At 37.7% G+C, this 13128-nt stretch overlaps 1 protein-coding gene across 1 annotated transcript in view; it reads right to left on the reverse strand.

The window, feature by feature from the left end:
* Positions 1-13128, reverse strand: part of frmd3 (FERM domain containing 3) — a 47638-nt gene that overhangs the window by 3263 nt on the left and 31247 nt on the right. The window contains exons 11-13 of the mRNA XM_065247721.2: positions 10825-10899; positions 10593-10661; positions 9203-9327 (exon numbers count right to left, since the gene is read on the reverse strand). Coding sequence (XP_065103793.1) covers positions 9203-9327; positions 10593-10661; positions 10825-10899 — 269 coding nt within the window. The remainder of the gene's footprint in view (positions 1-9202; positions 9328-10592; positions 10662-10824; positions 10900-13128) is intronic.

Here is a 13128-nt window from a genome sequence, read left to right on the forward strand (position 1 = left end):
TTGGCAAGAAAAATAAATAAATATGCACTTTTAAACCACAACTTCTCGTCTTCCTCCGGTCCTGTGACGCTGTCAGCGCGACGTCACGTAAATGCATAATGACGTAGAAAGGTCACGTGTTACATATATGAAACGCACATTTTCAGACCATTTTAAACAATAAACTGACACAAAGACATTAATTATTATCATTTGACATACAACAACGTTGGAATGGTCCTCTTTCTCCACACTTGTAAACACTGGGGCGTAGTTTTGCATATGTCATCCGTGACCTCTTGACGTGATAACATATTGCGTGAGGTCATGCTGGCGCGTCACAGGACTGGAGGAAGATGAGAAGTGGTGGTATAAAAGAGCATATTTTTTATTTTTCTTGTCAAAAATGACAATCGTTTCGCTAGATAAGACCTTGGGCCCTATTTTAACTATCTGAAACGCAAGTGCGAAGCGCAACGCGCAAGTGACTTTGTGGGCGGATCTTGGGCGCTGTTGCTATTTTCCCGGCGTGAGAAATAACTCTTGCGCCGGGCGCAAATCAATAAGGGGTTGGTCTGAAGTAGGTTCATTATTCATAGGTGTGGTTTGGGCGTAACGTCAAATAAACCAATCAGAACGCTATCCAACATTCCCTTTAAACGCAAGGGCGCAAGTTCCATGGCGGGTTGCTATTATTATGACGGATTTACCAGGCGTACGCCAGGAGCGGTTCACAGCCGAGGAGACCCACGTTCTTGTAAATTCCAAGCTTGCCAGCATAAATCGGGCACGCCGTGTAACGGGAGGTGGATCTGCCTCTACACAGACGCCAGCAGAGGACATCGCTGCGTCCACCCTCACCGCTGAAAGGGTTTGGGGGCGTTGAAATCGGACCCAAGAAACGCAACCAAGGTCCAACCCCAAAGTACTCTTACAAATCAAGTTCATATACATTAAGGTTTCTTATGAAAACATTTTAATTATTATTTACATAAAATAAACGTAATACAGCCACACAACAAACTTATGAAAATATTTTAATCGTTATTTGCATGAGAATTTTTTAACGCAGCCACACAATAAATAAAAACTATCACCACAATGCTCACCACTATGATTCCCCTTAACTCATGTGTTAATATTTTTAAGTAACAATTTATGATTTGCAAAAATAACTGTTGCATCTGTGTAGATTAGATAAGCAAAGTGTGTGCGCGTTGTGCACGCTATACATTATGGTCAAGCATGCGCCCTTAAAATAGCATAATGAACCATGCGCAACGCGCCACTGACTTTAAACTTTTTTTTTCTGGTCAGTGGCGCAATTGTTTTTTGAAACTGCAAAATAGCATCAGGGATGGTTTGCGCCGGAACACGCCTCTATTTTTGCGCTGAACCGCCCAGGGAGCGCAAGTTCATTCCCTAGTTTGCCGACGTGCGTCTGTGGAGGGAAAAACCCGCTGTGCGCCGGTGCAAAATACGAATGATACATGCGTCACTGACAAAGTCAATTGCGCTGGCTGCAAGATAGGGCCCATTGAGTCCTTTGAAATGGCCATTTTGAACTGCATTAAAACTGTTAAGTGTTGTGGTCTATTAAATGAGAAAAATCCTGGAATGTTTTCCTTTAAAAAAACATAATTTTTTCTTGGCTGAACAAAGAGAGACATCAACATTTTGGATGACATCGTGAGTAAATTATCTGGATTTTTTTTAAGAAAATAGACTAATCCTTTAAGGAATCCATTTTAATTTGAGCTTTTGTTATGTAACAGGTCTTTGCACTTAAACAAACATCCTGCAAGATTCAGAACTACTAAAAATAGCGGAAATATGGATTTGAGGTAAAAACTCCTTAGGGAAGCATTTTCTCTTCATTGAGATGACTCAACAATATTGACAATTATCTGGATATTGCCATCAATTGTGCAATTGTAGAAAAAAACGTAATATAATTAAAGAATGTGGTATTTATTTTCATAAATCAGTACGTAGCAACAGTGGCGCAGTGATACTTAAGCTATGTAACGCGGTCTGAACCGTGGGGTTACCGGGGTATTTAATTACAGCTTAGAACTAGTTTCAACCAATCAGAATGAAGGACCAAAATGGGCCATTTTATAAACGCTAGTTTACTACGCAAAACTGTTATCCAGTCATAGCAGCGGGAGTTTACTTTAAAGTCTTCAGTGCAGCCTGCCTATCAAAACAGAGCGTTTCTCGAGCCAGCCACAAAACCAGGGTACACAATAATAGGGCTGAACGATGTGAGGAAAAGTTGCGATGTGCGATGACATTGTTTAATGTTGCGATGACGATGTGAGTTGCGATAAATATATATAGTTTTTTTCATGTTTTAGGGGCCATTCACATGTTATTGTCACATGAACTGCACGCTGCGCTTGTGTCATTCTGAAAAGTTAAAATGTTTTTGAAATACCTGGAAAAACGAGCGTGTCGCGACCGCGGCGCTCCAAGAGCACACATACATTTGAAATAATGAACTTGAGCGAGCAATAAACGCAATATGAGAATCACCGCTTCCACAGTACCTGTGTTTGCGGCGTCATCTCTCCTAAATCCAAAATAATTCCATGATATAGCTGAAGTGCTGCTCATTTTCACCACAAGGTCTTCGTCTGACAACACATTTTCCTCACTCTTCTCTCCTTCCTCTGCCATAGTTTTTGCTAACAGGCACAGCGTCGCAACTGACACCTCACAAATCAATCTGAGCGTAGCTGACTTGGGGGTTCCCCTGATTGGCCTAATAGCATGAACGCGCAAACCATCGCTGCGTCCGAAACCGCCTACTTCCATACTATATAGTAGGCAAAGTAGTGCTTTTTGCATACTATATAGTATGGTAGTAGGCGATTTCGGACGCAGCACATGTCTTCAGGACTAAACGTGATAGGTCAAACGTTTATTACATGCGCTTACTGTTTTCCCTTCATTCATCGCGTCAAGGCTGTCTGTTGCGATGTGTTCATCGCGTGAGTTCAAATCGCGATGACGATGAAAATTCGATGTATCGTTCAGCCCTACACAATAACCTAATACTTATTGCTTTTGATGTTTTTTTATGTAAAACCCAACGCGAATTAAGTAGATATCAGACAACCGTATAAAACAATAAAAACGGCTGATTCACCGCACCTTTAATAGACATCTTACCATATCCCAAAAATAATGAAATAAAATAAATAAATAAACGAAACCAAACACCTTGTAATCACTGCGGGTTTTTGTTTACAATCAAATTGTAAGTATCATAAACCTCGCAAGTTATCTGGCAAAAAAACCTTAAAGACAGACAACATTGGTGTATAGTAGAGATGCACAGATATATCGGTAAATAAAAAATATTTTTTACACTATTGGCCGATAAAAAGCTGATAATCTGACTGGAATATCCTGTCAATCAAAAGATAACAAGAAATGCAATGAATGTTTGAGCTTTGTGTATAGAAATTGTAAAGAAACATCAGTTTCAATTTTATGGTCATTATATGAATGAATAACATTCAGAAAATGTTCTCTTTAGAATTTACTTAATGCAAGTTAATATAACCGCCAAAATATCGGTATCGGCAGATGTAATATCGGTGCATCTCTAGTCTACAGTTCACCTAGACGGTGAAAGACGGCTATTGCTTGCAGGGATGGTACTATTGAAAAACCAATTCACATTAAAGGCATTTTGGTTTCCCGTTGAAAATGCATTAGCATTATTAGGCTCCTAACATCCTTAAAATGTCTATTAATCGAACCAAATCAGATCATCATTGTATAACCTTTAAAAGAAACCCTCAATAAAGGCATGGACATAGAGGGCATCACCATAGCGACACATATAAATAACCATTTACTCCAGGAAGAGGCAAGAGTCAAACTAGAAACAGACCATAGTGGTTACCAAGGCAACAGTCAGAAACAACAATAACTAAATCTGAATGTGATTTTCACAAAGAATATAAAAGTCAAAACTGATATAATTTAGTATTGCTCCAAACAAAACAGCGTAGATGTTGACATCTGTAGCTTTCCACTCTCTTCAAATGATTTGAAAAGAAATGGATGTGAGTAACACTAAAGATATTGGATATAACATGATAACGTCACAAGGATAACATTACCATGAATAGGGGACAATGCAACGCTCAGTATGAAACGTTAGTCCCGCCTTCTAGTTAAAAGAACCAATCATCAATTCATAAAAAACGATGATGATTTTTTTTAGCACAATTTTTAAGCTTAAGAAACTAAAGTTATGGTACATGAGATGTCAGGTTTAATTGCTGGTCAGAAATATATTTTTTAATTGTAATTTAAAAAAAATACAATGCTGTCTTTTTCCATTCATGTAGATATATCTTGCATGACTGAAATAACTGGCAGGAGGCGTTGTAAACATGAGCACCTAGTGTAGTGGACTCAAGTGTATTTTTTGCATTTAAAAATCTCCACAAAACTCAATCAAGTCATGAATTACACTTTGAAACCAGACTAACAGTCACTATTAAAATGCAGTAGCCGTACTAGACAACAAGTCCAGCATCTGGTCTTTTACTGCCTCATCATTGAAAGATGCTAATGAAAAATCTTTTTATCAGATTTTGCTAGCTTTCATACCAGTTCCTGAGATGCGCTCTCCATGGTCAAGAAGCCGTACATAGACATCTCGTGCCGTATGGTTGGCCATGCGGAGCTGTAGGTTGTGTCGTGTGGTGATCTTCACCTGGCAGCGCATGCCGTCCGCCTGTTCCTTTAAACTGTCTCTCAGGAAAGTGTCATCTTCATCTCCTTGTTGAACGTCCTCAGTAACCAATTCACAATCCTGAACACCTATTTCACGCTCCCTCTCATTTCCAAAAATCTCCATATCTGACCCTCTCTGTACACCTCCCACTCAAACCTCTCTCAAACGCAGGACCTTTAGCTGGGCTCTTCTACGGTGTACGGTGATATCAAACGCCGTCCCTGACCCATCTGGCTTGGGGTAATGCTGTAATAAATCAAGCACAGCCATAGGATGGGGTCTGGCCGACCCCTTTTCTTCACTGGATGGCAGACAGTGTTAACAAAGTCAGGGTATTAGGGGTCGGATCAGCCCAAATGCAGGATGAGCTATTTATACAGCATCACGCATAGCATAAGGATTTGGTAATCACAGGGGTTGATTATGGTGAAGAGACATACTCTGCAGAACAGTACATCTCTTTACACACACATCCAGGTTTAGGCTTAGGTGTCCTCATTTTGTGCATGCTTTGTATTGCATGACCAGATCTTAAAGAAATACTTAACAAAACAGACAGTGGATATGTTTACATGCATTGATTTTCTTCAATCAGACTGAATTCAATCCAATTGTAGATTACCAAAGTATAGTTTATATGTATCTTAAACACTGCAATACAATTTAAATGTTGGTTTACATGTACATTCTATATAATCTGAAGAAAATGTCAAGTTGGTTTTTAGATGAATGTAAATAGTCAAAGTTGGGTTGGAGAAAGTTGTTCCTTAGGAGTTTTCCAGATGTGCAATGCAAACAATGCAAACAACTCCTTAGGTACTACGGTATTTAATTGCTTTATGTAATGTTGAAGGAACACATAAACCCTTCAAAATGTACAGAGATTGCACCATTCCTTAATAATGCATGTTGTCAACATCTTGCTATTGTATGTTTTTTCGATTAGTGTGATATGTGAATAAGACATTAATTAAAGACGCACACAACAGCACACATCCACTGCACATGTGCACAATATATTTTCGGATCAGATTAAGAAAATACTACAATTTACGTGTTTAAGTCGATTGGGTCGCACAGCGGCAGAAAACCCTGTTGCTCCAAAACAAAAGTCAGTGGGGTTGCCCAGCGGTATAGTGGAGAGGCAGCAAATTACACCAAAAATAAGACATAAACTCCTAACAGATCCAACCAGATATTTATGACTCATTGTTCTCCATGGGTAGAAGACTAAAAACACAAATGCTTGTGTATTGCACGAAATGCTTAACTGTCACTACTACTGTTATTCTAATTTCAAGCATTATTTGGATTATTTGGTACTTTTCTAAGTAACCATACTTTTTAAAATTTTAACATGGTAGACAATAAAGCAGGGCGACATGATCTCAAAATAAAACAATGCTTGAGTTGTGTATAATAAATCCTAGAGACTTAAAAAGATTCCTCCTGCAGCTCGCCAAGCTTTAATTTGTGGTTTCCAAGGCAGTAAATAATAGGGTGATATGATCATTCAGTCATCCGCTTTTTCTGTCTTTCTGCTCCGGATGTTGGCTTTGTTAAAAAAACGATACCCATTAGTAATATGCACCTATAAACGGGACGAGAACGCGGGTTTGCTTATCACATACATGAATGCACAGCAGCACAAAAACGCATTTTAAATATGAAAGATTAAAGGATTGAATGTAAAAGATTATTATTGAGTCTCTTGGACATAAATGAGGACCGATTATGAGACGTTAGAAGACGTAAAGAGCAGCTTCACCTGTAGCCTGGTAAGTAAATAAATGCTTTGCTTTAAACAAATGCATCTGTTTTTAAATGTTTTTTTAAATGCTACCTCACGGATTTATTGTATATGATGACATTTTAAGTAATGCTTTGTTAAAAATCCCATGGCGCTGTCCGAGTGCTGAAACGCTTCGGCTCTCCACACGTTTGTAAATTCTTTATCTCTTGTTTGTATTTTTAGAGTACAAACCTTTTCTTGCATATTTGCTAATTGTTTTATGAGATTAACATGATAATGTAGGATATCAATGCATTTACAGCAATTAAAAGCCTCCTATTTGTACTTCTATGACTGAAAGAAAAAGGCTTTTAAAGGTTTTAATCCAAAAAATAACAATTTCAATATAAGTGAAGAACAACACAATTATTAAACATTAATCTTAAACTGGGGATCTTCTTACTCCGCTTAGTTTTTCAGTTTACAAAGTCCGTCATCTTAATAGGGATTAAACATAGCTCCAGCGCAACTGGCTTTTTAAGGGGATGAGAGCTGAGACTCTCAATGGTTTATTGCACGTTACGCCCAAAACACACCCATTACTCATTATGAAAATAGGAACAACCCTTTTCGACCATGCGCTCGGCGCACAAACAATTTTTCCAGTCGTTAAATTAGCAAAAGTGGATTCAGACACGCCCATTTAGACCATGCGCTTTAGACAATGCGCTTAGATCGTTAAAATAAGGCCCTGCGAATTGAAAATACAAAACACGTCAATTTTGCAAAAACTTTATACCCTCGCATGAGGTGGTTTGTCAGGCAATACGGTATATGTCACGTAACCAAACCGGAAAACTGTGTCGATATTCGCCGTGTCATCTTTTCTCCCTTTTTTTCCAAACCCCAACAAACGCAATAAATTCGCTTAACCAATTACAGCGAACCATTCCACACATTGTAAACAATAAGGGCGGCACTTTCAATACACACAGAATCCTAGTTTTCTTCATCTACTTTGTACTCAACGTGATCAACGTGATCAACAAACAAACAAAAACTAAAAAATATTTTGATTGCATTGATTAACCTGTGGTGGTTTTTTGTGGTGGGGAAGAAACCTGAAAAATGCCAGCTATTGCTTTTTCTCACACGACAGCATCAAGCTTCTGTCATGCTTACACATTGATTCCAGGGGATCTTATGAAAAACTTTCCATTATTTTACTCGAAGTCAACAAAAAACGATCAGGACCAAAACATTTTACAGCTGATCACTGTCAAAAAAAGTTCAGCGACGACGTCCCAAGGATGACAGCAGCAATGACAGTGTTCTGAATATATGATAAAGTAAGTGTTTTGATTAATGCCATTAATGTTTAGTTTTTTTATCAGTGTATACCACTCTCGACTAAATGAATATAACATGACAAAGATGAATGCACGTTTATAGATTGATTCAATAGATTTATAGCATTTTGGGGAAACATAATCAGTTTTTATAATAAATCTTTGAAAATCAAATTATGGATTTAAATTTTTTATTTTATTATAATCTAAAGATGAAAGTTTGTTACAGAAAATACCGGTTTTCATCTTGTCACATTCTTCTCAGGTATAGAAAACACATTTTTAACCCAAATTAAGCTAAATGATTTTATTGCGTTTTGGAACCAAACTCGGAAAAATTCAAGAAAACCTAAAACCACTCATACACTATAATCAAATACTAGGGTATAATTATAATGTTTATTATAGTGTTGATATATAAAATTTACATGATTATATTTTATAATATTTTCTGTATTATATATTATTATACATGATCTATATTATTATTATTATTATATACATTATATTATACATTATTATAGCCTACTTATTTATCTACACATATAAAGAAGATCTACCTGTAATCTTCACGCTTTCCTTCCTCACTAAATCTCTATATGAAAGCGTCTGCTTAATGCCTAATGTAAACATCATGTAAATGTAATGAGAAGCCCAAACGTCAATCACTTGATCTCCTGTCTGTTTGATTTTAGATACAGATGCGCGTCTCTGTCATATTCATTGAGAGTATAGTTCCTAGCCACATCTGCCTAGAAAGTTTCCAGTATCATGAGCAAACAAACGCTCCATTAAGGAGTGCGTGTGTTTGTACTGGATGTCCAAGAATACCTTGAGACAGGCTTACGTGACATTTGTCCTTAAAACCTTGTCCTTTCCTCTGTAACTCAATCTGTGAAGGGCTTAAAAGTGATGCAGTACCAGCTTCAGAACTCTTCACATGTATGATCACATGACTACATCCCTTCATCAAATGATTGCTTGACTTCCTTCACTTAACCTGAATGAAACAGCTGAACGATTCAACGTCTTAATATAAGCAGCAGCATCTAACTTCATAAACATGAATCGTTGATTCAATGTACACCTCTACTTCAATAGTCTGTGCTAACCCGCTGAGATGATCACATGAGTATTTTTAATGCTCTGACTGGAGTCTCCACAGAGACCAGCGCATCATCAGCTCAGTTTGATCCCTCGAGAACAGGTGCCTTACATTTGTCAACACCATCTGTGCAGCACAGAGGTGCATTGAAAACTCTTTTACTATATAATCATATATATACGTGACCCTGCCTGTGAAAACAGGATTTTGTGAATCATGTAATACTGTATCAACCACCTGCTTCATGTACAATAAACCAGCTTTATTTGTCTTACCATTGTCTGCTGAGATATCTCTGTGTTCCCTGCTAGAGCTCAGTGCCGGTAAAAGCGGCTCCATGTTCATTATGAGCTGTTTATGACTGAGTGAAATGAAGCTTCTGCTTTGACCAAACTGACACCTGAAACAAAGGTAACGTAAAACAGAAGACAAAACAGAGTGAATTTCTAAAGCAGTTTGCCTATAAAGTTGAGTCTTGATTTACTGATGTATAAAACACTAAGAAAATCTTCTTTCAGATGAACGCAATCTGAGTTATATTAGAAATAACCAGGCTCTTCCAAGCTTTACAATGGTATATAATGATTTTGAAGGTCCAAAGTAGTGCATTCATCCTTTACAGAGGTAATCCACACGGCTCCAGGAGTATAATAAAGGCCTTCTGTAGCCAAGCAATGTGATTTTGTAAGTAAATAAAATATCCATATTTAAAATTAACTAGCGGCCGGTAACGGCCTACGCACATTCTCAAGAGAGTGCTTTTAAATAGAAAATTAATCTTTAAAGGGATAGTTCGGCCAAAAATGACATTAAACCCATGATTTACTCACCCACAAGCTGTCCGAGTTGCATATGTCCATCGTTTTTCAGACAAACACATTTTCGGATATTTTAGAAAATGTTTTAGATCTTTCAGTTAATTAAATGTAATGTTACGGGGTCCACGACCTTCAAGTCCAAAAAAGTGCATCCATCCTTCACAAATTAAATCCAAACGGCTCCAGGATGATAAACAAAGGTCTTCTGAGGGTAATCCGCGCAGTGTTGTTGTAGAAATATCCATATTTAAAACTTTATTAACGAAAATAACTACCTTCCGGTAGCGCCGCCATCTTAGACTCCTCTGTATTCAGGAGAGAGTATTAGCGTAGTGTACGCACTTTTCTTAGTGACGTATGTCAAATTCGGAGGGCGGGAGCACAGAGCAGCAGCAGAGTAGCCTCCGTAGGCTGCGTAAGCTCTCATCCTGAATGCGGACGCGACTAAGATGGTGGTGCTACCGGTAGGTAGTTATTTACGTTAATAAAGTTTTAAATATGGATATTTCTACAACAACACCGCACGGATTACCCTCAGAAGACCTTTTTGTTTATCATCCTGGAGACGTTTGGATTTAATTTGTGAAGGATGGACGCACTTTTTTTGGACTTGAAGGTCGTGGACCCCGTAATATTACATTTAATCAACTGAAATATCTAAAATGTTTTCTAAAATATCCGAAAATGTGTTTGTCTGAAAAACGATGGACATATGCAACTCGGACAGCTTGGGGATGAGTAAATCATGGGTTTAATATAATTTTTGGCCGAACTATCCCTTTAAAACTAAAAATCAACCACATTATTACCTTTAGTCTGGATTACAAAGAAATGAGATGTAACTGACCTGTGCACAGCAGGAGGTTCTCTCTGAATCTTTAAACTGGCTTCAATCACTTCTTTAGCCACCCGCCCACTGTAATAAAATAACAAACGCGTTCACTTACTTTTGGCAATATTTTGCAGTCTAAACACATGCACGTTGATTTTACGCTATTTACAGGTGCAACTTATCAAATGTATGACATACATTACTGCCATATCTAAGAGGTCACACAGTACATTCAATAAAATCTTACCTGTAACGAAATCTGCTTCCCTTGAAAAATATGCTGCTGCTAGACACAGTTTTTATCTGACTTGATTTTGCACATCTAAACAGAGAAATCAGAAAAATCTATTTTATCACACATTACAGAAATTAACTCATTTCTACATGTACAGTTATTTGTGTGTATGCATGTGTCTTTGAATATTTATGTTGTGATCATAAGATATGCTTAATTTACCTTATATTTGCTGATATTGCAAATTCGATATGAAAGTTCGTATTGGCATATACAAGAAAAAAGCTTTTACTCTATCTTTGTGAATTTTTTGTATCACAGTACATGTACCTGTGAAAAAGCAGTGCAGAGACAGTGCTTCTCTGAGGTACAAAACAACCTACTTTTATCCTCCAAAGCAGCTGCATCTCTTTTTATGGGATTATTGTTCTGGTGTTAGATCCATTTTATTTTACTGTAACTATTTTGTTTATAAAAAAACATATGTACATATGGAATACCACAGGGCTTAGGTCTTGCCCCCTTGCTTTTTCTCCCTGTATGAGATTCCTGTGAGTTCTTCCACTTTAGAAATATTTTGAAGTTACTTATTTGGTTTGACTCATTCTGTTCATTCGTGATCTCAAGCATAGATTGTTTTAATATAACACACATTAATGCTGCCTTTAGCAACAACAAGGTAAACACCTACTATCATAATAAAAACAACCATGCAGATCTGCTTGCCATAGCTTGTATACTGCTGCTCTATTTTGTCAAACTGTCTGTCTTGACTGTGTACTAACTATATGTTTAACTGAATGTCTTCTTTAGGCATCGTCTGTGTAGTGTCTTGGCACTAAATACATCTTGTGCGTTTTTGAGCAGAACGAAGTAAAAGACTAATTTCTTTAAAATTAGAAATTAGGATTTAATTTTTTTCGGTTTAAGAGATCCTGCAGCTGCCTGTTACTCCTCAAGTGGAAGGGGAGTTTACCCTAAAAACTTGACACATCAGTTTACATTTTTATACAGTTTTTAATACACACTTCCTGTATTTTCTGGATGTATTCTATTAAAGAGACTCAGAAACAATTATATATGATCACTATAACATTGCAAAAACAACTAATCTAGTTCTGGCATGGTGGCCTAAGACTTTTGCACAGTACTGTATGTTTGGGTCGGCTTGGCCAAATGGCTTAACTTTAGTGGACCAAAGTTTGCGAGTCTAAATGTAGTGACCTAGCTAATAAAGTGTATTATATCTGTAACAGCTTGGCTATGTGAAGCAGGGCTAACAGATAGAGGTCTTCATGGGTCCACTTAGATCCGAAAACCCGACGTCTGACCTGAAATGGTTCGGGTCTTTAAGTTTCATGTGTGCCTTGGACACGAGTCGGGTATAATATTAGGGGTCTCGGGTCATTTAAAATTATTGTGTTTTTGCCGAACTGACCCAAAAAGATCCAAACTATTTTGGGTGTGTGCAACCTTTTCCATCCCCTCCTCTGTTTGCCAAGAGCATTTGCGATGTTGTGTGTCTGGCGCTAGGTTTATTTTCATTATCAATCAATTATGAATGCACATTTTAGCGGTCACCTCGGTGTCGTCTTCAGATAACAAATGAAAACAAATGGAGCAGTGGCCCAAAACTGGTTATGAGGACACCAGAGTTTCTTTCTGTCTGACCGGTGGGCTGTAGACTACACACATCAGTGCCGTTTACATTTGGATACAGTCGAGATTAAAAAATTGCCACTGGGTCGGGCTCTGGTCTAATTTTCTTAGGTTTGTCCTGTGTTAGTTTGAGTTTAAAGGTCACGATCTTTCTGATCCCATTTTTTAAACCCTAGTTAGTATGTAATGTTGCTATAATAGCATAAAAAATACCTGTAAAATGATAAAGCTCAAAGTTCACTGCCAGGCGATATATTTAACAGAATTCGCCTTTCAAAGCCTACAGCGAATGGCCGGTTTGGACTAAAGCCGTCTACTTCCTGCTTCAATGACGTCAATAAAACAGTTTTTTGATTAACCTCTGGCCACAGGAATACGTCAGTCGGCAGCTAAGCTGCTATCCAATCACAGCACACTAAACAAGCTGCACAATTATAGGGTGCCATTATTCTCGGACGCGTCCTGTCCAGGATTTCGGGTGCAAGTTCCGGAAGTCGTATTTGTTGACCACATATGGTATTTTTGGTCTTTTTTAAATTGATTAATTAAATGATCAAATAAAAAATGTAATCCCAAAATTAGTCCCAAATTTGAATACTATTGATTTAATTAACTGCATACGTCACAGAGGATTATTATTATTACAGAAAAGCAACC

This window comes from Paramisgurnus dabryanus, chromosome 11 (genome assembly GCF_030506205.2).
Source record: "Paramisgurnus dabryanus chromosome 11, PD_genome_1.1, whole genome shotgun sequence".
In the NCBI taxonomy this organism is placed as follows: Eukaryota; Metazoa; Chordata; class Actinopteri; order Cypriniformes; family Cobitidae; genus Paramisgurnus; species Paramisgurnus dabryanus.